This window comes from Triplophysa dalaica, chromosome 13, assembly GCF_015846415.1.
Source record: "Triplophysa dalaica isolate WHDGS20190420 chromosome 13, ASM1584641v1, whole genome shotgun sequence".
NCBI lineage: Eukaryota > Metazoa > Chordata > Actinopteri > Cypriniformes > Nemacheilidae > Triplophysa > Triplophysa dalaica.
The window spans coordinates 16,784,513-16,811,416 of record NC_079554.1 but is presented as its reverse complement, the minus strand read 5'-3'; the positions used below and the strand labels follow the sequence as shown (position 1 = coordinate 16,811,416).

General features: G+C 34.5%; 1 protein-coding gene across 5 annotated transcripts in view; it reads left to right on the top strand.

The window, feature by feature from the left end:
- Positions 1–26,904, top strand: part of adgrf6 (adhesion G protein-coupled receptor F6) — a 43,305-nt gene that overhangs the window by 7,930 nt on the left and 8,471 nt on the right. For 4 of the 5 annotated variants that reach the window (XM_056765237.1, XM_056765240.1, XM_056765238.1 and 1 more), the window contains exons 22-71: positions 51–197; positions 444–596; positions 753–917; positions 1,013–1,159; positions 1,502–1,660; positions 1,771–1,917; positions 2,164–2,316; positions 2,472–2,636; positions 2,732–2,878; positions 3,221–3,379; positions 3,490–3,636; positions 3,883–4,035; positions 4,191–4,355; positions 4,451–4,597; positions 4,940–5,098; positions 5,209–5,355; positions 5,588–5,740; positions 5,897–6,061; positions 6,157–6,303; positions 6,646–6,804; positions 6,916–7,062; positions 7,309–7,461; positions 7,618–7,782; positions 7,878–8,024; positions 8,367–8,525; positions 8,647–8,793; positions 8,990–9,136; positions 9,371–9,517; positions 9,881–10,027; positions 10,250–10,396; positions 10,622–10,768; positions 10,860–11,000; positions 12,137–12,283; positions 19,780–19,926; positions 20,175–20,321; positions 20,686–20,832; positions 21,081–21,227; positions 21,592–21,738; positions 21,987–22,133; positions 22,342–22,488; positions 22,853–22,999; positions 23,219–23,365; positions 23,585–23,731; positions 23,964–24,110; positions 24,202–24,342; positions 25,477–25,623; positions 25,859–25,999; positions 26,130–26,270; positions 26,395–26,535; positions 26,660–26,800. In XM_056765237.1, the coding sequence (XP_056621215.1) occupies positions 51–197; positions 444–596; positions 753–917; positions 1,013–1,159; positions 1,502–1,660; positions 1,771–1,917; positions 2,164–2,316; positions 2,472–2,636; positions 2,732–2,878; positions 3,221–3,379; positions 3,490–3,636; positions 3,883–4,035; positions 4,191–4,355; positions 4,451–4,597; positions 4,940–5,098; positions 5,209–5,355; positions 5,588–5,740; positions 5,897–6,061; positions 6,157–6,303; positions 6,646–6,804; positions 6,916–7,062; positions 7,309–7,461; positions 7,618–7,782; positions 7,878–8,024; positions 8,367–8,525; positions 8,647–8,793; positions 8,990–9,136; positions 9,371–9,517; positions 9,881–10,027; positions 10,250–10,396; positions 10,622–10,768; positions 10,860–11,000; positions 12,137–12,283; positions 19,780–19,926; positions 20,175–20,321; positions 20,686–20,832; positions 21,081–21,227; positions 21,592–21,738; positions 21,987–22,133; positions 22,342–22,488; positions 22,853–22,999; positions 23,219–23,365; positions 23,585–23,731; positions 23,964–24,110; positions 24,202–24,342; positions 25,477–25,623; positions 25,859–25,999; positions 26,130–26,270; positions 26,395–26,535; positions 26,660–26,800 (7,494 nt within the window). The remainder of the gene's footprint in view (positions 1–50; positions 198–443; positions 597–752; positions 918–1,012; positions 1,160–1,501; positions 1,661–1,770; positions 1,918–2,163; positions 2,317–2,471; positions 2,637–2,731; positions 2,879–3,220; positions 3,380–3,489; positions 3,637–3,882; positions 4,036–4,190; positions 4,356–4,450; positions 4,598–4,939; positions 5,099–5,208; positions 5,356–5,587; positions 5,741–5,896; positions 6,062–6,156; positions 6,304–6,645; positions 6,805–6,915; positions 7,063–7,308; positions 7,462–7,617; positions 7,783–7,877; positions 8,025–8,366; positions 8,526–8,646; positions 8,794–8,989; positions 9,137–9,370; positions 9,518–9,880; positions 10,028–10,249; positions 10,397–10,621; positions 10,769–10,859; positions 11,001–12,136; positions 12,284–19,779; positions 19,927–20,174; positions 20,322–20,685; positions 20,833–21,080; positions 21,228–21,591; positions 21,739–21,986; positions 22,134–22,341; positions 22,489–22,852; positions 23,000–23,218; positions 23,366–23,584; positions 23,732–23,963; positions 24,111–24,201; positions 24,343–25,476; positions 25,624–25,858; positions 26,000–26,129; positions 26,271–26,394; positions 26,536–26,659; positions 26,801–26,904) is intronic. The other variant, XM_056765239.1, reaches the window with a different exon arrangement.

The following is a 26,904-nucleotide window of genomic DNA, read 5'->3' as shown; positions in this document are numbered from 1 at the left end:
GGTTTTTCCACTGAGCACACATGACAATGTTTTTTTTTTGCATTTGTCAGACATGAATGAATGTGAAGATGCAGAATCAGTGTGTGGTCCAAACTCATATTGCAGTAACATCATTGGGAGTCACATGTGTTCATGCCGGAGTGGATTTGCTGCCTTGAATAGAAACAGTCCTGTGAGCCTCAACAACCCATGTGTCTGTAAGAATCAACTCATTTTATTTTTGTTTTAATCTAAAATGATCAATTGTGCTGCATCCTCAATCTGTAACTACACTGCTGGGAATGCTGCAGTTGTTGGTGTATTCCTGAAATTAACAGACATCCATACAAACTGTCGCATTAAATCTGAGGGTCAAAACATGGGTCTATTTTTGTAATTTCCCATTTTGACATTTATGTGTATGAGGAATATTCATTATTGTGCATGTTTTCTCTTTTCTACAGTGATCCTTCCTTTAACTGAATATCAGATTGAAATTCAGATAAATACCATGAATACAGCCATCAGTGATCAGCTGAGGACACTTCTGATGTCTTTCAGTTTACCCTACACTATCAATGACCGCACAAACATTACAGAAATCAGCATGACTACAGGTATCTATTGAGTCTCTGCTTTACATTGCATTTACATTAAATTATTCATTTATTCATATTGTTTTATAGTTTTAAAAGATTTTGCTTTACATAAAACAACATAGGTATGACATCATTGACAAGATGTGATGTTTTTTCTCCTCATCTGCTTTTCAGTCTGTTCTTTGAATGAAATGGAATATCAGTGTAAATGTGAGGGTCTGTTTGTTTGGCCAAATGACACGTGTCATTCATATGAGACCTGTGATAACATCACTGATGGTGCGTGTACATGTATCAATGCTCTTCCAAGCAATGGACCGTTCTGTCAGTTGAAGAAAGGTGAGACACTGATACTGCAAAGTTTTAATGTATTTTTATATAAGACATAATTTTGATGATTCTTCTGTTGAAACTGCTTCTGTTTGTTCTTGCAGGACCGATTTCAATCTACATGATCGATGTTGATGTGAGATTCTTTGATTCGCTCCTTGTGAACGACTTACGAAATCTGATCACAAATATCAACCTTCCTCTCACTCTAAACAGCAACATAAATGTCACAGATATCGACATGACAACTGGTGAGAGCTCATCATGTTACTGTCTAGAAAATAATGGCTTAAAAAATCATGAACCTAATTTGAAATGTATGACTTAAAATGAATATTAACAAACTCAAATATAGAGACATTTGTGTAACAGAATTTCTTGTATATTATTTCATAATCTCTAATATGGCAAAGACTATAAACTTAAAGTAGTTCATGTATTTCGTAGTAAAACCAAAAAGAGTTTTCAATAAATCAACAAACATGTAATGCTACATACAAGTTGCAAAACAGTATCAGTTAAATGTGAACTTAAAAATGTTCAGTTTAACTGCACATGTAATTATAATGACATATTTTATCATTCTATTACAGTGTGTGGATTAATGGGAACAGAATATTTGTGCAAGTGTGAGGATCATCATGTCTGGTCCAGTGACACCTGTGAGGTCCATCAGGTGTGTGATGACATTGTGGGAGGAACTTGTGGATGTATTCAAGGTCTCCCTTCAGGGGGTCAGCTTTGCCAGAGAGGTGAGAAATCACAACTGATTACAAATGTGATGAATGTTATTGTTAGAAATTGACGAGTGTAGGTTTTTCCACTGAGCACACATGACAATGTTTTTTTTTGCATTTGGCAGACATGAATGAATGTGAAGATGCAGAATCAGTGTGTGGTCCAAACTCATATTGCAGTAACATCATTGGGAGTCACATGTGTTCATGCCGGAGTGGATTTGCTGCCTTGAATAGAAACAGTCCTGTGAGCCTCAACAACCCATGTGTCTGTAAGAATCAACTCATTTTATTTTTGTTTTAATCTAAAATGATCAATTGTGCTGCATCCTCAATCTGTAACTACACTGCTGGGAATGCTGCAGTTGTTGATGTATTCCTGAAATTAACAGACATCCATTCAAACTGTTGCATTAAATCTGAGAGTCAAAACTTGGGTCTATTTTTGTAATTTCCCAATTTGAAATTTATATGTTTAATTCATATTCATAATTGTGCATGTTTTCTCTTATCTACAGTGATTCTTCCTTTAACTGAATATCAGATTGAAATTCAGATAAATACCATGAATACAGCCATCAGTGATCAGCTGAGGACACTTCTGATGTCTTTCAGTTTACCCTACACTATCAATGACCGCACAAACATTACAGAAATCAGCATGACTACAGGTATCTATTGAGTCTCTGCTTTACATTGCATTTACATTATATTATTCATTTATTCATATTGTTTTATCGTTTTAAAGATTGTTTTTTATATAAAACAAAATGGTCATAACATCATTGACAAGATGTGATATGTGATCTTCTCATCTGCTTTTCAGTCTGTTCTTTGAATGAAAAGGAATATCAGTGTAAATGTGAGGGTCTGTTTGTTTGGCCAAACGACACGTGTCATTCATATGAGACCTGTGATAACATCACTGATGGTGCGTGTACATGTATCAATGCTCTTCCAAGCAATGGACCGTTCTGTCAGTTGAAGAAAGGTGAGACACTGATACAGCAAAGTTTTAATGTATTTTTATATAAGACATAATTTTGATGATTCTTCTGTTGAAACTGCTTCTGTTTGTTCTTGCAGGACCGATTTCAATCTACATGATCGATGTTGATGTGAGATTCTTTGATTCGCTCCTTGTGAACGATTTACGAAATCTGATCACAAATATCAACCTTCCTCTCACTCTAAACAACAAGATAAATGTCACAGATATCGACATGACAACTGGTGAGAGCTCATCATGTTACTGTCTAGAAAATAATGGCTTAAAAAATCATGAACCTAATTTGAAATGTATGACTTAAAATGAATATTAACAAACTCAAATATAGAGACATTTGTGTAACAGAATTTCTTGTATATTATTTCATAATCTCTAATATGGCAAAGACTATAAACTTAAAGTAGTTCATGTATTTCGTAGCAAAACCAAAATGAGTTTTCAATTCATCAACAAACATGTAATGCTACACACAAGTTACTTAACAGTATCAGTTAAATGTGAACTTAAAAATGTTTAGTTTAATTGCACATGTAATTATAATGACATATTTTATCATTCTATTACAGTGTGTGGATTAAATGGAACAGAATATTTGTGCAAGTGTGAGGATCATCATGTCTGGTCCAATGACACCTGTGAGGTCCATCAGGTGTGTGATGACATTGTGGGAGGAACTTGTGGATGTATTCAAGGTCTCCCTTCAGGGGGTCAGCTTTGCCAGAGAGGTGAGAAATCACAACTGATTACAAATGTGATGAATGTTATTGTTAGAAATTGACGAGTGTAGGTTTTTCCACTGAGCACACATGACAATGTTTTTTTTTGCAATTGGCAGACATGAATGAATGTGAAGATACAGAATCAGTGTGTGGTCCAAACTCATATTGCAGTAACATCATTGGGAGTCACATGTGTTCATGCTGGAGTGGATTTGCTGCCTTGAATAGAAACAGTCCTGTGAGCCTCAACAACCCATGTGTCTGTAAGAATCAACTCATTTTATTTTTGTTTTAATCTAAAATGATCAATTGTGCTGCATCCTCAATCTGTAACTACACTGCTGGGAATGCTGCAGTTGTTGATGTATTCCTGAAATTAACAGACATCCATTCAAACTGTTGCATTAAATCTGAGAGTCAAAACTTGGGTCTATTTTTGTAATTTCCCAATTTGAAATTTATATGTTTAATTCATATTCATAATTGTGCATGTTTTCTCTTATCTACAGTGATTCTTCCTTTAACTGAATATCAGATTGAAATTCAGATAAATACCATGAATACAGCCATCAGTGATCAGCTGAGGACACTTCTGATGTCTTTCAGTTTACCCTACACTATCAATGACCGCACAAACATTACAGAAATCAGCATGACTACAGGTATCTATTGAGTCTCTGCTTTACATTGCATTTACATTATATCATTCATTTATTCATATTGTTTTATCGTTTTAAAGATTGTTTTTTATATAAAACAAAATGGTCATAACATCATTGACAAGATGTGATATGTGATCTTCTCATCTGCTTTTCAGTCTGTTCTTTGAATGAAATGGAATATCAGTGTAAATGTGAGGGTCTGTTTGTTTGGCCAAATGACACGTGTCATTCATATGAGACCTGTGATAACATCACTGATGGTGCGTGTACATGTATCAATGCTCTTCCAAGCAATGGACCGTTCTGTCAGTTGAAGAAAGGTGAGACACTGATACAGCAAAGTTTTAATGTATTTTTATATAAGACATAATTTTGATGATTCTTCTGTTGAAACTGCTTCTGTTTGTTCTTGCAGGACCGATTTCAATCTACATGATCGATGTTGATGTGAGATTCTTTGATTCGCTCCTTGTGAACGATTTACGAAATCTGATCACAAATATCAACCTTCCTCTCACTCTAAACAGCAACATAAATGTCACAGATATCGACATGACAACTGGTGAGAGCTCATCATGTTACCGTCTAGAAAATAATGGCTTAAAAAATCATGAACCTAATTTGAAATGTCTGACTTAAAATGAATATTAACAAACTCAAAAATTGAGACATTTGTGTAACAGAATTTCTTGTATATTGTTTCATAATCTCTAATATGGCAAAGACTATAAACTTAAAGTAGTTCATGTATTTCGTAGTAAAACCAAAAAAAGTTTTCAATTCATCAACAAACATGTAATGCTACACACAAGTTACTTAACAGTATCAGTTAAATGTGAATTTAAAAATGTTTAGTTTAACTGCACATGTAATTATAATGACATTTCTTATCATTCTATTACAGTGTGTGGATTAAATGGAACAGAATATTTGTGCAAGTGTGAGGATCATCATGTCTGGTCCAATGACACCTGTGAGGTCCATCAGGTGTGTGATGACATTGTGGGAGGAACTTGTGGATGTATTCAAGGTCTCCCTTCAGGGGGTCAGCTTTGCCAGAGAGGTGAGAAATCACAAGTGATTACAAATGTGATGAATGTTATTGTTAGAAATTGACGAGTGTAGGTTTTTCCACTGAGAACACGTAACAATGTTTTTTTTTGCATTTGGCAGACATGAATGAATGTGAAGATACAGAATCAGTGTGTGGTCCAAACTCATATTGCAGTAACATCATTGGGAGTCACATGTGTTCATGCTGGAGTGGATTTGCTGCCTTGAATAGAAACAGTCCTGTGAGCCTCAACAACCCATGTGTCTGTAAGAATCAACTCATTTTATTTTTGTTTTAATCTAAAATGATCAATTGTGCTGCATCCTCAATCTGTAACTACACTGCTGGGAATGCTGCAGTTGTTGGTGTATTCCTGAAATTAACAGACATCCATACAATCTGAGGGTCAAAACTTGGGTCTCTTTTTGTAATTTCGCATTTTGAAATTTATATGTTTAATGCATATTCATAATTGTGCATGTTTTCTCTTATCTACAGTGATTCTTCCTTTAACTGAATATCAGATTGAAATTCAGATAAATACCATGAATACAGCCATCAGTGATCAGCTGAGGACACTTCTGATGTCTTTCAGTTTACCCTACACTATCAATGACCGCACAAACATTACAGATATCAGCATGACTACAGGTATCTATTGAGTCTCTGCTTTACATTGCATTTACATTATATTATTCATTTATTCATATTGTTTTATAGTTTTAAAAGATTTTGCTTTACATAAAACAACATAGGTATGACATCATTGACAAGATGTGATGTTTTTTCTCCTCATCTGCTTTTCAGTCTGTTCTTTGAATGAAATGGAATATCAATGTAAATGTGAGGGTCTGTTTGTTTGGCCAAATGACACGTGTCATTCATATGAGACCTGTGATAACATCACTGATGGTGCGTGTACATGTATCAATGCTCTTCCAAGCAATGGACCGTTCTGTCAGTTGAAGAAAGGTGAGACACTGATACAGCAAAGTTTTAATGTATTTTTATATAAGACATAATTTTGATGATTCTTCTGTTGAAACTGCTTCTGTTTGTTCTTGCAGGACCGATTTCAATCTACATGATCGATGTTGATGTGAGATTCTTTGATTCGCTCCTTGAGAACGATTTACGAAATCTGATCACAAATATCAACCTTCCTCTCACTCTAAACAACAAGATAAATGTCACAGATATCGACATGACAACTGGTGAGAGCTCATCATGTTACTTTCTAGAAAATAATGGCTGAAAAAATCATGAACCTAATTTGAAATGTCTGACTTAAAATGAATATTAACAAACTCAAATATAGAGACATTTGTGTAACAGAATTTCTTGTATATTGTTTCATAATCTCTAATATGGCAAAGACTATAAACTTAAAGTAGTTCATGTATTTCGTAGTAAAACCAAAAAGAGTTTTCAATAAATCAACAAACATGTAATGCTACATACAAGTTGCAAAACAGTATCAGTTAAATGTGAATTTAAAAATGTTTAGTTTAACTGCACATGTAATTATAATGACATTTCTTATCATTCTATTACAGTGTGTGGATTAAATGGAACAGAATATTTGTGCAAGTGTGAGGATCATCATGTCTGGTCCAATGACACCTGTGAGGTCCATCAGGTGTGTGATGACATTGTGGGAGGAACTTGTGGATGTATTCAAGGTCTCCCTTCAGGGGGTCAGCTTTGCCAGAGAGGTGAGAAATCACAAGTGATTACAAATGTGATGAATGTTATTGTTAGAAATTGACGAGTGTAGGTTTTTCCACTGAGCACACATGACAATGTTTTTTTTTTGCATTTGGCAGACAAGAATGAATGTGAAGATACAGAATCAGTGTGTGGTCCAAACTCATATTGCAGTAACATCATTGGGAGTCACATGTGTTCATGCTGGAGTGGATTTGCTGCCTTGAACAGAAACAGTCCTGTGAGCCTCAACAACCCATGTGTCTGTAAGAATCAATTCATTATATTTTTGTTTTAATCTAAAATGATCAATTGTGCTGCATCCTCAATCTGTAACTACACTGCTGGGAATGCTGCAGTTGTTGGTGTATTCCTGAAATTAACAGACATCCATACAAACTGTCGCATTAAATCTGAGGGTCAAAACTTGGGTCTCTTTTTGTAATTTCCCATTTTGAAATGTATATGTTTAATGCATATTCATAATTGTGCATGTTTACTCTTATCTACAGTGATTCTTCCTTTAACTAAATATCAGATTGAAATTCAGATAAATACCATGAATACAGCCATCAGTGATCAGCTGAGGACACTTCTGATGTCTTTCAGTTTACCCTACACTATCAATGACCGCACAAACATTACAGATATCAGCATGACTACAGGTATCTATTGAGTCTCTGCTTTACATTGCATTTACATTAAATTATTCATTTATTCATATTGTTTTATAGTTTTAAAAGATTTTGCTTTACATAAAACAACATAGGTATGACATCATTGACAAGATGTGATGTTTTTTCTCCTCATCTGCTTTTCAGTCTGTTCTTTGAATGAAATGGAATATCAGTGTAAATGTGAGGGTCTGTTTGTTTGGCCAAACGACACGTGTCATTCATATGAGACCTGTGATAACATCACTGATGGTTCGTGTACATGTATCAATGCTCTTCCAAGCAATGGACCGTTCTGTCAGTTGAAGAAAGGTGAGACACTGATACAGCAAAGTTTTAATGTATTTTTATATAAGACATAATTTTGATGATTCTTCTGTTGAAACTGCTTCTGTTTGTTCTTGCAGGACCGATTTCAATCTACATGATCGATGTTGATGTGAGATTCTTTGATTCGCTCCTTGTGAACGATTTACGAAATCTGATCACGAATATCAACCTTCCTCTCACTCTAAACAGCAACATAAATGTCACAAATATCGACATGACAACTGGTGAGAGCTCATCATGTTACTTTCTAGAAAATAATGGCTTAAAAAATCATGAACCTAATTTGAAATGTCTGACTTAAAATGAATATTAACAAACTCAAATATAGAGACATTTGTGTAACAGAATTTCTTGTATATTGTTTCATAATCTCTAATATGGCAAAGACTATAAACTTAAAGTAGTTCATGTATTTCGTAGTAAAACCAAAAAAAGTTTTCAATTCATCAACAAACATGTAATGCTACACACAAGTTACTTAACAGTATCAGTTAAATGTGAATTTAAAAATGTTTAGTTTAATTGCACATGTAATTATAATGACATATTTTATCATTCTATTACAGTGTGTGGATTAAATGGAACAGAATATTTGTGCAAGTGTGAGGATCATCATGTCTGGTCCAATGACACCTGTGAGGTCCATCCGGTGTGTGATGACATTGTGGGAGGAACTTGTGGATGTATTCAAGGTCTCCCTTCAGTGGGTCAGCTTTGCCAGAGAGGTGAGAAATCACAACTGGAATGTGATGAAAGTTATTGTTAGAAACTGACCAGTGTAAGTCTCCAAAACCTTCAAAACCTTATTTATTCTTGTTTTGTTTTACCTTCTTACTACTTTGGCAGACATGAATGAATGTGAAGATACAGAATCAGTGTGTGGTCCAAACTCAAACTGTTATAACATCATTGGGAGTCACATGTGTTCATGCCGGAGTGGATTTGCTGCCTTGAATAGAAACAGTCCTGTGAGCCTCAACAACTCGTGTGTGGGTAAGTATTTTTTTGTTATAACTGTTTTTCTCAAGTCAATTGCAATTTCTTCACAGAATTTTTTTCAATATCTGCCCAATGTATTGGTATGATTGACAGCTAAAAACTGATCTATTGCCTGAATCTTTTTAAAATCTGTGTCATGTTCTATAGACATTAAAAGTAAACAATTTATCAATTTTTTTCTGTCTTGAAGATGTTGATGAATGTGTTGAGACACCTGAGATCTGTGGTCGAAACTCAATCTGTAACAACACTGATGGGAGTTACAATTGCTGGTGTATGAGTGGATATGTTATAACAGACACAAACCTCCCTATAAACAACAGTAACACATGCAGAGGTATGATTGACAGCTGAAACTCTGGACAGTTTGTTACTGTCATTTCACGTGTTCTCTATATTACAATTATTATTTTTACATCCTGATTTATTTTTTGTCATTCATAGTGTCTTGTTTCTGCCGGTTTTTTGTTCTCATTGAAATTTCTTTATACATTAAACTCTTTTTGATTCATGTAGTGTGCAGTAATATTCTAGAAACAATTTCTCTATTTTGTTGTTTCCCATAATAAAGATGTGAATGAATGTGTGGAGACACCTGAGATCTGTGGTCCAAACTCAATCTGCAACAACACTGATGGGAGTTACAATTGCTGGTGTATAAGTGGATATGATGTAACAGACCCAAACCTCCCTATAAACAACAGTAACCCATGCAGAGGTATGATTGACAGCTGAAACCTTGTGCTGCATTTCACAAAAGCATTGTAAGCCTACATTGATAGTTGTTTCATTGGTGACAATGGTCAAAAGATTAACTTTTGGTTACGATGTATTTGGGAAACGCAGCCCTGAACAGTTTGTGATTATAATTGATAAGTTTTGACTGATATTACAGATTTCTTGAAATATTCATGTTTTTTCCATATTGTGTCATTCAAAGAGTCTTGCTAATGTAGATTACTTTTTCTTATTATACAATCATATGCCTACATTAAGTTCTGTGGATCACATTACTGCGCTGTATGTTCTGTACAAACTAAAAACCAAACAATTTATCTATTTGTTCTTTTCCATAATAAAGATGTGAATGAATGTGTGGAGACACCTGAGATCTGTGGTCCAAACTCAATCTGTAACAACACTGATGGGAGTTACAATTGCTTGTGCATGAGTGGATATAATGTTACAAATCCAAACCTCCATATAAACAACAGTAACCCATGCAGAGGTATGATTGACAGCTAAAGCTCTGGAGAGTTTCTGACTTTCTTGTATATGTTTAAACAAAGTTTTATATATAATATTTTATATAAAAAATATTTGCTTCCAGATTGATTATTTTAAGTATAAAATGTTATTCATACATAAAACTCTATGTGATTTGAGGTTGTATAATGTATGTTCTATAGACATTAAAAGTAAACAACTTATCATTTGTTTTGTCTTGAAGATGTTGATGAATGTGTGGAGACACCTGAGATCTGTGGTCCAAACTCAATCTGTAACAACACTGATGGGAGTCACAATTGCTGGTGTATGAGTGGATATGTTATAACAGACCCAAACCTCCATATAAACAACAGTAACCCATGTAGAGGTATGATTGACAGCTGAATCTCTGGACAGTTTGATACTATCATTTTAAGTTTTTTTTATATTAAAATTATTATTTTTTTCTCATTATTTTTTTTATGTCATGCTGAGTGTCTTGTTTAAGCTGATTGTTTTTTCTCATTTAATTTACTTTTTCTCTTTGTGATTCGTTTAGTCTACTGTATGATCTTTTAACAATTTCTCTAATTTGTTCTTTCCCTTAATAAAGATGTGAACGAATGTGTGGAGACACCTGAGATCTGTGGTCCAAACTCAATCTGCAACAACACTGATGGGAGTTACAATTGCTCGTGTGCGAGTGGATTTAATGTTACAAACCCAAACCTCCCTATAAACAGCAGTAACCCATGCATAGGTATGATTGACAGCTGAAACTCTGATGTACTGCCTTAATCTTTTATAAAATGTGTTGTTTACTTCACCAAATATTTCTCTGTTTCTTTCAGATATTTATGAATGTTTTGACCCACCATCAGTGTGTGGACCGAACGCTCACTGTCACGATTACAATGGAAGCTTCTCGTGCTCTTGTCTGAAGGGATATGATGTCGATGGAAGTCCAGTTAGTAAAACTAACATGTGCACTGGTATGTTTTGATTTTATTTTTCATGTGCTATATTTAGTAATTTTACAAAAAGTTTTATGATATGCTCTAAACCAGAGGTCTTCAACTACTTTTCTTTGAGGGCCAGATTCCAAAAGTATTAGGATGCGGGCCAGTTTTTTACCCATTTCTTCTTTTATTTTGCATTTCAGTGATTTATTGCATTTTGTTCATTTTATAAGTTACTTATAGGTCACATATTAAAACATGCACACAAATATTGCATCTGGTATTTGTGCCTTTTCATGATATTTATTTCAAAGGGATATTATCTCTTTAGTTTAGTTTTATATTCCTTGTATAGTTACTTTACTCTAAAATAAAATTGCTCTTGATTTATTCACCACCAGTCCATCCAAGATCTGGTGTGTGGCGTTGTTTTTTTTTCAAGAAGATAGCCCATTTATGAAGATATTTGCTTGAATTTATGAAAGTCATCAATGAAAGTAAAAAACGCAGCTGAAATCAGCACAAAAGTTATCACTGCCCCTTGATGTTAAACTGGCATATTATAAAGCAAATTAATTGATCTTTGTAAAAAATTGGACGCTATTACCACATATTCGGGGGAAATCCAATCGCATTCATGTAGTCCGCAATAAGAAGGCCAAATCCTTTGTAGTGCGAGTTCTGGAGTGAGATGAACAGCTGTTTTTCGTAAATTTTGCCGTTTAAATCATACAAAATGAAAATGAAATAGAAACAACACAGTTTTTCCCTTAAATGAGACAACCAGTCTCGTGGTTGTTGATGTTCCCTTCCAGCAGTTACTTTTAAGGGCAAAAGACGTGTTTTGTCACACAACCTAACGCGTGTGCAAACCGAATGGCTTTTGGCTGTTGATTGCCGATTATAACGTTGTTACTAATTAAGTTTTTGGGGCAGACCGATCAAATCGCTTTATAAGACGTCGATGGTTATCACGGAAATACTTTCGTAATGAATTTAGCAGCGTTTGTCACTTTCAAAGATGTGGCCTCTTAGGACATGCATTTCTTAAAGCACACCATTCCTAAAGTCTCCACTTATTTAAAATGTTAAGGCGGGCGAGGTAAAGATGATTGGAGGGCCGCATTTGGCAAGCCCTGCCCTAAACAATCTCTGTTTTATTTTTGAAGACGTGGATGAATGTGTTGAGACACCTCAGATCTGTGGTCCAAACTCAATCTGTAACAACACTGATGGGAGTCACAATTGCTGGTGTATGAGTGGATATAATGTTACAAACCCAAACCTCCATATAAACAGCGGAAACCCATGCAGAGGTATGATTGACAGCTGAAACTCTGGACAGTTTGTTACTGTCATTTCACATGTTTTCTATATTAAAATATTATTTTTACCTCATTGATTATTTTGTGTCATTCATAGTGTCTTGTTTCTGCTGATTGTTTGTTCTCATTGAAATTACTTCATACATTTAACTATTTTTGATTCATGTAGTGTGCTGTATGATCTGAAAACAATTTCTTTATTTTCTTGTTTCCCTTGATAAAGATGTGAATGAATGTGTGGAGACACCTGAGATCTGTGGTCCAAACTCAATCTGCAACAACACTGATGGGAGTTACAATTGCTGGTGTATAAGTGGATATGATGTAACAGACCCAAACCTCCCTATAAACAACAGTAACCCATGTAGAGGTATGATTGACAGCTGAAGCCTTGTGCTGCATTTCACAAAAGCATTGTAAGCCTACATTTATAGTTGTTTCATTGGTGACAATGGTCATAAGATCAACTTTAGGTTACGATGCATTCAGGAAACGCAGCCCTGAACAGTTTGTGATTATCATTGCTAAGTTTTGAATGACATTACAGATTACTTGAAACGTTCATGTTTTTTTCCATATTTTGTGTCATTTAAAGTGTCATGTTAATGTAGATTACTTTTTCTTATTATACAATCATATGCCTACATTAAGTTCTGTGATTCACATTACTGCGCTGTATGTTCTGTACAAACCTAAACCAAACAATTTATCTATTTGTTCTTTTCCATAATAAAGATGTGAATGAATGTGTGGAGACACCTGAGATCTGTGGTCCAAACTCAATCTGCAACAACACTGATGGGAGTTACAATTGCTCGTGTGTGAGTGGATATGATGTAACAGACCCAAACCTCCCTATAAACAACAGTAACCCATGCAGAGGTATGATTGACAGCTGAAACTCTGGACAGTTTGCTACTGTCATTTCAGGTTTTTTTCACATTAAAATTATTATTTTTACCTCCTGATTTATTTTGTTTCATTCATAGTGTCTTGTTTCTGCTGATTGTTTGTTCTCATTGAAATTTCTTTATACATTAAACTCTTTTTGATTCATGTAGTGTGCAGTAATATTCTAGAAACAATTTCTCTATTTTGTTGTTTCCCATAATAAAGATGTGGATGAATGTGTGGAGACACCTGAGATCTGTGGTCCAAACTCAATCTGCAACAACACTGATGGGAGTTACAATTGCTGGTGTGTGAGTGGATATGATGTAACAGACACAAACCTCCCTATAAACAACAGTAACCCATGCAGAGGTATGATTGACAGCTGAAACTCTGGACAATTTCTGACTTTCTTTTATATGTTCAAGCAAAGTTTTATGTTTTTTTTTCAATATTAAATGTTTTGCTTCCAGATTAAATATCCTAAGTATAAAATGTTATGCATGCAGTATGATTTGACGTTGTATAATGTATGTTCTATAGACATCAAAAGCAAACAATTTATCCTGTTTTTTTTTCATGAAGATGTGGATGAATGTGTGGAGACACCTGAGATCTGTGGTCCAAACTCAATCTGTAACAACACTGATGGGAGTTACAATTGCTGGTGTAGAAGTGGATATGATGTAACAGACCCAAACCTCCCTATAAACAACAGTAACCCATGTAGAGGTATGATTGACAGCTGAAGCCTTGTGCTGCATTTCACAAAAGCATTGTAAGCCTACATTGATAGTTGTTTCATTGGTGACAATGGTCATAAGATTAACTTTTGGTTACGATGTATTTGGGAAACGCAGCCCTGAACAGTTTGTGATTATAATTGATGAGTTTTGACTGATATTACAGATTTCTTGAAATTAGTATATTCTGTTGAAACCAAAAGCAAACAACTTATCTATTTTTTTTCCATAATAAAGATGATTGACAGCTGAAACTATGGACAATTTCTGACTTTCTTTTATATGTTTAAGCAAAGTTGTATGCTTTTTTTTTCAAAATAATATGTTTTGCTTCCAGATTAATTATGCTAAGTATAAAATGTAATGCAAACATTAAACTCTATATGATTTGACGTTGTACAATGTATATTCTATAGACATCAAAAGCAAACAATTTATCCAGTTTTTTTTCTTGAAGATGTGGATGAATGTGTGGAGACACCTGAGATCTGTGGTCCAAACTCAATCTGTAACAACACTGATGGGAGTTACAATTGCTGGTGTATGAGTGGATATGTTATAACAGACACAAACCTCCCTATAAACAACAGTAACACATGCAGAGGTATGATTGACAGCTGAAACTCTGGACAGTTTCTGACTTTCTTTTATATGTTCAAGCAAAGTTTTATGTTTTTTTTTCAATATTAAATGTTTTGCTTCCAGATTAAATATCCTAAGTATAAAATGTTATGCATACATTAAACTCTATATGATTTGACTTTGTAAAATGTATGTTCTATAGACATCAAAAGCAAACAATTTATCCTGTTTTTTTTTCATGAAGATGTGGATGAATGTGTGGAGACACCTGAGATCTGTGGTCCAAACTCAATCTGTAACAACACTGATGGGAGTTACAATTGCTGGTGTAGAAGTGGATATGATGTAACAGACCCAAACCTCCCTATAAACAACAGTAACCCATGTAGAGGTATGATTGACAGCTGAAACCTTGTGCTGCATTTCACAAAAGCATTGTAAGCCTACATTGATAGTTGTTTCATTGGTGACAATGGTCATAAGATTAACTTTTGGTTACGATGTATTTGGGAAACGCAGCCCTGAACAGTTTGTGATTATAATTGATGAGTTTTGACTGATATTACAGATTTCTTGAAATCAGTATATTCTGTTGAAACCAAAAGCAAACAACTTATCTATTTTTTTCCATAATAAAGATGATTGACAGCTGAAACTCTGGACAATTTCTGACTTTCTTTTATATGTTCAAGCAAAGTTTTATGTTTTTTTTTCAATATCAAATGTTTTGCTTCCAGATTAAATATCCTAAGTATAAAATGTTATGCATACATTAAACTCTATATGATTTGACTTTGTAAAATGTATGTTCTATAGACATCAAAAGCAAACAATTTATCCTGTTTTTTTTCATGAAGATGTGGATGAATGTGTGGAGACACCTGAGATCTGTGGTCCAAACTCAATCTGTAACAACACTGATGGGAGTTACAATTGCTGGTGTATGAGTGGATATGATGTAACAGACCCAAACCTCCCTATAAACAACAGTAACACATGCAGAGGTATGATTGACAGCTGAAACTCTGGACAGTTTGATACTGCCATTTTAAGTTTTTTTATATTAAAATTATTATTTTTATCTCATTATTTTTTTTATGTCATGCTGAGTGTCTTGTTTAGGCTGATTGTTTGTTCTCATTTAATTTACTTTATCTATTTATCTCTTTGTGATTCGTTTAGTCTACTGTATGATCTTTTAACAATTTCTCTAATTTGTTCTTTCCCTTAATAAAGATGTGAACGAATGTGTGGAGACACCTGAGATCTGTGGTCCAAACTCAATCTGCAACAACACTGATGGGAGTTACAATTGCTCGTGTGCGAGTGGATTTAATGTTACAAACCCAAACCTCCCTATAAACAGCAGTAACCCATGCATAGGTATGATTGACAGCTGAAACTGTGATGTACTGCCTTAATCTTTTATAAAATGTGTTGTTTACTTCACCAAATATTTCTCTGTTTCTTTCAGATATTTATGAATGTTTTGACCCACCATCAGTGTGTGGACCGAACGCTCACTGTCACGATTACAATGGAAGCTTCTCGTGCTCTTGTCTGAAGGGATATGATGTCGATGGAAGTCCAGTTAGTAAAACTAACATGTGCACTGGTATGTTTTGATTTTATTTTTCATGTGCTATATTTAGTAATTTTACAAAAAGTTTTATGATATGCTCTAAACCAGAGGTCTTCAACTACTTTTCTTTGAGGGCCAGATTCCAAAAGTATTAGGATGCGGGCCAGTTTTTTACCCATTTCTTCTTTTATTTTGCATTTCAGTGATTTATTGCATTTTGTTCATTTTATAATTTACTTATAGGTCACATATTAAAACATGCACACAAATATTGCATCTGGTATTTGTGCCTTTTCATGATATTTATTTCAAAGGGATATTATCTCTTTAGTTTAGTTTTATATTCCTTGTATAGTTACTTTACTCTAAAATAAAATTGCTCTTGATTTATTCACCACCAGTCCATGCAAGATCTGGTGTGTGGCGTTGTTTTTTTTTCCAAGAAGATAGCCCATTTATGAAGATATTTGCTTGAATTTATGAAAGTCATCAATGAAAGTAAAAAACGCAGCTGAAATCAGCACAAAAGTTATCACTGCCCCTTGATGTTAAACTGGCATATTATAAAGCAAATTAATTGATCTTTGTAAAAAATTGGATGCTATTTCTACATATTCGGGGGAATTCCAATCGCATTCATGTAGTCCGCAATAAGAAGGCCAAATCCTTTGTAGTGCGAGTTCTGGAGCGAGATGAACAGCTGTTTTTCGTAAATTTTGCCGTTTAAATCATACAAAATGAAAAAGAAATAGAAACAACACAGTTTTTCCCTTAAATGAGACAACCGGTCTCGTGGTTGTTGATGTTCCCTTCCAGCAGTTACTTTTAAGGGCAAAAGACGTGTTTTGGCACACAACCTAACGCGTGTGCAAACCGAATGGCTTTTGGCTGTTAATTGCCGATTATAACGTTGTTACTAATTAAGTTTTTGGGGCAGACCGATCAAATCGCTTTATAAGACGTCGATGGTTATCACGGAAATACTTTCGTAATGAATTTAGCAGCGTTTGTCACTTTCAAAGATGTGGCCTCTTAGGACATGCATTTCTTAAAGCACACCATTCCTAAAGTCTCCACTTATTTAAAATGTTAAGGCGGGCGAGGTAAAGATGATTGGAGGGCCGCATTTGGCAAGCCCTGCCCTAAACAATCTCTGTTTTATTTTTGAAGACGTAGATGAATGTGTTGAGACACCTGAGATCTGTGGTCCAAACTCAATCTGTAACAACACTGATGGGAGTCACAATTGCTGGTGTATGAGTGGATATAATGTTACAAACCCAAACCTCCATATAAACAACAGTAACACATGCAGAGGTATGATTGACAGCTGAAACTCTGGACAGTTTGCTACTGTCATTTCAGGTTTTTTTCACATTAAAATTATTATTTTTACCTCCTGATTTATTTTGTTTCATTCATAGTGTCTTGTTTCTGCTGATTGTTTGTTCTCATTGAAATTTCTTTATACATTAAACTCTTTTTGATTCATGTAGTGTGCTGTAATATTCTAGAAACAATTTCTCTATTTTGTTGTTTCCCATAATAAAGATGTGGATGAATGTGTGGAGACACCTGAGATCTGTGGTCCAAACTCAATCTGCAACAACACTGATGGGAGTCACAATTGCTGGTGTATAAGTGGATATGATGTAACAGACCCAAACCTCCCAATAAACAACAGTAACCCATGTAGAGGTATGATTGACAGCTGAAACTCTGGACAATTTCTGACTTTCTTTTATATGTTTAAGCAAAGTTTTATGTTTTTTTTCAATATTCAATGTTTTGCTTCCAGATTAATTATGCTAAGTATAAAATGTTATGCATACATTAAACTCTATATGATTTGAGGTTGTATAATGCATATTCTATAGACATCAAAAGCAAACAATTTATCATTTTTTTATCTTGAAGATGTGGATGAATGTGTGGAGACACCTGAGATCTGTGGTCCAAACTCAATCTGTAACAACACTGATGGGAGTTACAATTGCTGGTGTATGAGTGGATATGATGTAACAGACACAAACCTCCCTATAAACAACAGTAACCCATGTAGAGGTATGATTGACAGCTGAAACTCTGGACAGTTTGCTAATGTCATTTCAGGTTTTTTTTCATTTTAAAATTATTATTTTTACATCCTGATTTATTTTGTGTCATTCATAGTGTCTTGTTTCTGCCGGTTTTTTGTTCTCATTGAAATTTCTTTATACATTAAACTCTTTTTGATTCATGTAGTGTGCTGTAATAATCTGCAAACAATTTCTCTATTTTCTTGTTTCCCTTAATAAAGATGTGAATGAATGTGTGGAGACACCTGAGATCTGTGGTCTAAACTCAATCTGCAACAACACTGATGGGAGTTACAATTGCTGGTGTTTAAGTGGATATGATGTAACAGACCCAAACCTCCCTATAAACAACAGTAACCCATGCAAAGGTATGACTGACATCTGAAGCCTTGTACTGCATTTCACAAAAGCATTGTAAGCCTACATTTATAGTTGTTTCATTGGTGACAATGGTTATAAGATCAACTTTAGGTTACGATGCATTCAGGAAACGCAGCCCTGAACAGTTTGTAATTATCATTGCTAAGTTTTGAATGACATTACAGATTTCTTGAAACGTTCATGTTTTTTTCCATATTTTGTGTCATTTAAAGTGTCTTGTTAATGTAGATTACTTTTTCTTATTATACAATCATATGCCTACATTAAGTTCTGTGGATCACATTACTGCGCTGTATGTTCTGTACAAACTAAAAACCAAACAATTTATCTATTTGTTCTTTTCCATAATAAAGATGTGAATGAATGTGTGGAGACACCTGAGATCTGTGGTCCAAACTCAATCTGCAACAACACTGATGGGAGTTACAATTGCTCGTGTGTGAGTGGATATAATGTTACAGACACAAACCTCCCTATAAACAACAGTAACCCATGCAGAGGTATGATTGACAGCTGAAACTCTGGACAATTTCTGACTTTCTTTTCTATGTTTAAGCAAAGTTTTATGTTTTTTTTTTAATATTAAATGTTTTGCTTCCAGATTAATTATGTTAAGTATAAAATGTTATGCATGCATTAAACTCTGTATGATTTGACGTTGTATAATGTATGTTCTATAGACATCAAAGCAAACAATTTATCCTGTTTTTTTTTCATGAAGATGTGGATGAATGTGTGGAGACACCTGAGATCTGTGGTCCAAACTCAATCTGTAACAACACTGATGGGAGTTACAATTGCTGGTGTAGAAGTGGATATGATGTAACAGACCCAAACCTCCCTATAAACAACAGTAACCCATGTAGAGGTATGATTGACAGCTGAAGCCTTGTGCTGCGTTTCACAAAAGCATTGTTAGCCTACATTGATAGTTGTTTCAGTGGTGACAATGGTCATAAGATTAACTTTTGGTTACGATGTATTTGGGAAACGCAGCCCTGAACAGTTTGGGATTATAATTGATAAGTTTTGACTGATATTACAGATTTCTTGAAATATTCATGTTTTTTCCATATTGTGTCATTCAAAGAGTCTTGCTAATGTAGATTACTTTTTCTTATTATACAATCATATGCCTACATTAAGTTCTGTGAATCACATTACTGCGCTGTATGTTCTGTACAAACCTAAACCAAACAATTTATCTATTTGTTCTTTTCCATAATAAAGATGTGAATGAATGTGTTGAGACACCTGAGATCTGTGGTCCAAACTCAATCTGTAACAACACTGATGGGAGTTACAATTGCTGGTGTATGAGTGGATATGTTATAACAGACCCAAACCTCCCTATAAACAACAGTAACACATGCAGAGGTATGATTGACCGCTAAATCTCTGGACAGTTTGCTACTGTCATTTCAGGTTTTTTTCATATTAAAATTATTGTTATTACCTCCTGATTTATTTTGTGTCATTCAAAGTGTCTTAGTAATGTAGATTACTTTTTCTTATTATACAATCATATGCCTACATTAAGTTCTGTGAATCACATTACTGCGCTGTATGTTCTGTACAAACTAAAAACCAAACAATTTATCTATTTGTTCTTTTCCATAATAAAGATGTGAATGAATGTGTGGAGACACCTGAGATCTGTGGTCCAAACTCAATCTGCAACAACACTGATGGGAGTTACAATTGCTCGTGTATGAGTGGATATAATGTAACAGACCCAAACCTCCCTATTAACAACAGTAACCCATGTAGAGGTATGATTGACAGCTGAAGCCTTGTGCTGCATTTCACAAAAGCATTGTAAGCCTACATTGATAGTTGTTTCATTGGTGACAATGGTCATAAGATTAACTTTTGGTTACGATGCATTCAGGAAACGCAGCCCTGAACAGTTTGTGATTATAATTGATAAGTTTTGACTGATATTACAGATTTCTTGAAATATTCATGTTTTTTTCATATTTTGTGTCGTTCAAAGAGTCTTGCTAATGTAGATTACTTTTTCTTATTATACAATCATATGCCTACATTAAGTTCTGTGAATCACATTACTGCGCTGTATGTTCTGTACAAACCTAAACCAAACAATTTATCTATTTGTTCTTTTCCATAATAAAGATGTGAATGAATGTGTTGAGACACCTGAGATCTGTGGTCCAAACTCAATCTGTAACAACACTGATGGGAGTTACAATTGCTGGTGTATGAGTGGATATGTTATAACAGACCCAAACCTCCCTATAAACAACAGTAACACATGCAGAGGTATGATTGACCGCTAAATCTCTGGACAGTTTGCTACTGTCATTTCAGGTTTTTTTCATATTAAAATTATTGTTATTACCTCCTGATTTATTTTGTGTCATTCAAAGTGTCTTAGTAATGTAGATTACTTTTTCTTATTATACAATCATATGCCTACATTAAGTTCTGTGAATCACATTACTGCGCTGTATGTTCTGTACAAACTAAAAACCAAACAATTTATCTATTTGTTCTTTTCCATAATAAAGATGTGAATGAATGTGTGGAGACACCTGAGATCTGTGGTCCAAACTCAATCTGTAACAACACTGATGGGAGTTACAATTGCTGGTGTAGAAGTGGATATGATGTAACAGACCCAAACCTCCCTATAAACAACAGTAACCCATGTAGAGGTATGATTGACAGCTGAAGCCTTGTGCTGCATTTCACAAAAGCATTGTAAGCCTACATTTATAGTTGTTTCATTGGTGACAATGGTCATAAGATTAACTTTTGGTTACGATGTATTTGGGAAACGCAGCCCTGAACAGTTTGTGATTATAATTGATGAGTTTTGACTGATATTACAGATTTCTTGAAATATTCATGTTTTTTTCATATTTTGTGTCATTCAAAGAGTCTTGCTAATGTAGATTACTTTTTCTTATTATACAATCATATGCCTACATTAAGTTCTGTGAATCACATTACTGCGCTGTATGTTCTGTACAAACCAAAACCAAACAATTTATCTATTTGTTCTTTTCCATAATAAAGATGTGAATGAATGTGTGGAGACACCTGAGATCTGTGGTCCAAACTCAATCTGTAACAACACTGATGGGAGTTACAATTGCTTGTGCATGAGTGGATATAATGTTACAAATCCAAACCTCCATATAAACAACAGTAACACATGCAGAGGTATGATTGACAGCTAAATCTCTGGACAGTTTGCTACTGTCATTTCAGGTTTTTTTCATATTAAAATTATTGTTATTACCTCCTGATTTATTTTGTGTCATTCAAAGTGTCTTAGTAATGTAGATTACTTTTTCTTATTATACAATCATATGCCTACATTAAGTTCTGTGATTCACATTACTGCGCTGTATGTTCTGTACAAACTAAAAACCAAACAATTTATCTATTTGTTCTTTTCCATAATAAAGATGTGAATGAATGTGTGGAGACACCTGAGATCTGTGGTCCAAACTCAATCTGCAACAACACTGATGGGAGTTACAATTGCTCGTGTGTGAGTGGATATGATGTAACAGACACAAACCTCCCTATAAACAACAGTAACACATGCAGAGGTATGATTGACAGCTGAAACTCTGGACAATTTCTGACTTTCTTTAAAGTTTTATGTTTTTTTTTTCAATATTAAATGTTTTGCTTCCAGATTAATTATGCTAAGTATAAAATGTTATGCATGCATTAAACTCTGTATGATTTGAAATTGTATAATGTATATTCTATAGACATCAAAAGGAAACAATTTATCCTGTTTTTTTCTTGAAGATGTGGATGAATGTGTGGAGACACCTGAGATCTGTGGTCTAAACTCAATCTGTAACAACACTGATGGGAGTTACAATTGCTGGTGTATGAGTGGATATAATGTAACAGACCCAAACCTCCCTATAAACAACAGTAACCCATGCAGAGGTATGATTGACAGCTGAAGCCTTCTTCTGCATTTCACAAAAGCATTGTTAGCCTACATTGATAGTTGTTTCATTGGTGACAATGGTCATAAGATTAACTTTAGGTTACGATGTATTTGGGAAACGCAGCCCTGAACAGCTTGTGATTATAATTGATAAGTTTTGACTGTTATTACAGATTTCTTGAAATATTCATGTTTTTTTCATATTTTGTGTCATTCAAAGAGTCTTGCTAATGTAGATTACTTTTTCTTATTATACAATCATATGCCTACATTAAGTTCTGTGAATCACATTACTGTGCAGTATATTCCGTAGAAACCAAAAGCAAACAATTTATCTATATTTGGTTTTCCATAATAAAGATGTGAATGAATGTGTGGAGACACCTGAGATCTGTGGTCCAAACTCAATCTGCAACAACACTGATGGGAGTTACAATTGCTTGTGCATGAGTGGATATAATGTTACAAATCCAAACCTCCATATAAACAACAGTAACCCATGCAGAGGTATGATTGACAGCTAAAACACTGGACAGTTTCTGATTTTCTTCTATATGTTTAAACAAAGTTGTATATATATTTTTTAAATAAAAAAAAATGCTTCCAGAATAATTATTTTAAGTATAGAATGTTATGCATGCATTAAACTCTATGTGATTTGAGGATGTATAATGTATGTTCTATAGACATTAAAAGTAAAAAAATTATATTATTTTTATCTTGAAGATGTGGATGAATGTGTTGAGACGCCTGAGATCTGTGGTCCAAACTCAATCTGTAACAACACTGATGGGAGTTACAATTGCTCGTGTGTGAGTGGATATGATGTAACAGACCCAAACCTCCCTATAAACAACAGTAACCCATGCAGAGGTATGATTGACAGCTGAAACTCTGGACAATTTCTGACTTTCTTTTATGTTTAAGCAAAGTTTTATGTTTTTTTTTCAATATTAAATATTTTGCTTCCAGATTAAAAATGTTAAGTATAAAATGTTATGCATACATTAAACTCTATATTATTTGACTTTGTATAATGTATGTTCTATAGACATCAAAAGCAAACAATTTATCCTGTTTTTTTTCATGAAGATGTTGATGAATGTGTGGAGACACCTGAGATCTGTGGTCCTAACTCAATCTGTAACAACACTGATGGGAGTTACAATTGCTGGTGTATGAGTGGACATATTGTAAGAGACCCAAACCTCCATATCAACAGCGGAAACCCATGCAGAGGTATGATTGACAGCTGAAACTCTGGACAGTTTGATACTGCAATTTTAAGTTTTTTTATATTAAAATTATTATTTTTACCTCATTATTTATTTTATGTCATGCTGAGTGTCTTGTTTAAGCTGATTGTTTGTTCTCATTTAATTTACTTTATCTATTTATCTCTTTGTGATTCGTTTAGTCTACTGTATGATCTTTTAACAATTTCTCTAATTTGTTCTTTCCCTTAATAAAGATGTGAACGAATGTGTGGAGACACCTGAGATCTGTGGTCCAAACTCAATCTGCAACAACACTGATGGGAGTTACAATTGCTCGTGTGCGAGTGGATTTAATGTTACAAACCCAAACCTCCCTATAAACAGCAGTAACCCATGCATAGGTATGATTGACAGCTGAAACTCTGATGTACTGCCTTAATCTTTTATAAAATGTGTTGTTTACTTCACCAAATATTTCTCTGTTTCTTTCAGATATTTATGAATGTTTTGACCCACCATCAGTGTGTGGACCGAACGCTCACTGTCACGATTACAATGGAAGCTTCTCGTGCTCTTGTCTGAAGGGATATGATGTCAATGGAAGTCCAGTTAGTAAAACTAACATGTGCACTGGTATGTTTTGATTTTATTTTTCATGTGCTATATTTAGTAATTTTACAAAAAGTTTTATGATATGCTCTAAATCAGAGGTCTTCAACTACTTTTCTTTGAGGGCCAGATTCCAAAAGTATTAGGATGCGGGCCAGTTTTTTACCCATTTCTTCTTTTATTTGCATTTCAGTGATTTATTGCATTTTGTTCATTTTATAAGTTACTTATAGGTCACATATTAAAACATGCACACAAATATTGCATCTGGTATTTGTGCCTTTTCATGATATTTATTTCAAAGGGATATTATCTCTTTAGTTTAGTTTTATATTCCTTGTATAGTTACTTTACTCTAAAATAAAATTGCTCTTGATTTATTCACCACCAGTCCATCCAAGATCTGGTGTGTGGCGTTGTTTTTTTTTCAAGAAGATAGCCCATTTATGAAGATATTTGCTTGAATTTATGAAAGTCATCAATGAAAGTAAAAAACGCAGCTGAAATCAGCACAAAAGTTATCACTGCCCCTTGATGTTAAACTGGCATATTATAAAGCAAATTAATTGATCTTTGTAAAAAATTGGATGCTATTTCTACATATTCGGGGGAATTCCAATCGCATTCATGTAGTCCGCAATAAGAAGGCCAAATCCTTTGTAGTGCGAGTTCTGGAGTGAGATGAACAGCTGTTTTTGTAAATTTTGCCGTTTAAATCATACAAAATGAAAAAGAAATAGAAACAACACAGTTTTTCCCTTAAATGAGACAACCAGTCTCATGGTTGTTGATGTTCCCTTCCAGCAGTTACTTTTAAGGGCAAAAGACGTGTTTTGGCACACAACCTAACGCGTGTGCAAACCGAATGGCTTGTGGCTGTTGATTGCCGATTATAACGTTGTTACTAATTAAGTTTTTGGGGCAGACCGATCAAATCGCTTTATAAGACGTCGATGGTTATCACGGAAATACTTTCGTAATGAATTTAGCAGCGTTTGTCACTTTCAAAGATGTGGCCTCTTAGGACATGCATTTCTTAAAGCACACCATTCCTAAAGTCTCCACTTATTTAAAATGTTAAGGCGGGCGAGGTAAAGATGATTGGAGGGCCGCCTTTGGCAAGCCCTGCCCTAAACAATCTCTGTTTTATTTTTGAAGACGTGGATGAATGTGTTGAGACACCTCAGATCTGTGGTCCAAACTCAATCTGTAACAACACTGATGGGAGTTACAATTGCTGGTGTATGAGTGGATATATTGTTACAAACCCAAACCTCCATATAAACAGCGGAAACCCATGCAGAGGTATGATTGACAGCTGAAACTCTGGACAGTTTGTTACTGTCATTTTTACGTGTTTTTCTATATTAAAATTATAATTTTTCCCTCCTTATTTATTGTGAGTCATTCATAGTGTCTTGTTAATGCTGATTGTTTGATATCATTGAAATTACTTTATACATTAAACTCTTTGTGATTCATGTAGTGTGCTGTATGATCTGAAAACAATTTCTCTATTTTGTACTTTCCCTTAATAAAGATGTGAATGAATGTGTTGAGACACCTGAGATCTGTGGTCCAAACTCAATGTGCAGCAACTCTGATGGGAGTTACAATTGCACGTGCAGGAGTGGATTTACAAATTTAAACCTCCCTATAAACAGCAGTAACCCATGCAGAGGTATGATTGAGGGCTGAAGTTCTGCACAGTTGTGACAGTCATTGCATGTGTTTCCCATGTTAAAATGAATACTTTTTATCTTTTTAACTTTCCTATTTATTTTGTGTCCTAATAATTTCCCTTAATAAAGATGTGGATGAATGTACTGAGACACCTACGATATGTGGTCCACACTCGATGTGCAGCAACACTGATGGGAGTTACAATTGCACGTGCAGGAGTGGATTTACAAATCCAAACCTCCCTATAAACAACATTAACCCATGCAGAGGTATGATTGACGTTCTGCACAGTTTGTGACATTCATTGCACATTTTTCTCATATTAAAATTCATGCTTTTTATCTTTTTAACTTTCATATTTATTTTGTTTCATAATAATTTCCCATAATAAAGATGTGGATGAATGTGTAAAGCCACTTGAGGTCTGTGGTCCAAACTCAATGTGCAGCAACACTGATGGGAGTTACATTTGCACGTGCATGAGTGGATTTACAAATCCAGACCTCCCTATAAACAGCAGTAACCCATGCAGAGGTATGATTGACGTTTTGCACAGTTTGTGACATTCATTGCACATTTTTATCATATTAAAATTCATGCTTTTTATCTTTTTAACTTTCATATTTATTTTGTGTCATAATATTTTCACATAATAAAGATGTGGATGAATGTGTGGAGACACCTGAGATCTGTGGTCCAAAGTCAACCTGCAGCAACACTGATGGGAGTTACATTTGCACGTGCATGAGTGGATTTACAAATCCAGACCTCCCTATAAACAACAGTAACCCATGCAGAGGTGTGATTGACGTTTTGTACATTTTGTGACTGTCATTGCACATTTTTCTCATTTTGAATTAATGCTTTTTATCTTTTTAACTTTCATATTTATTTTGTTTCATA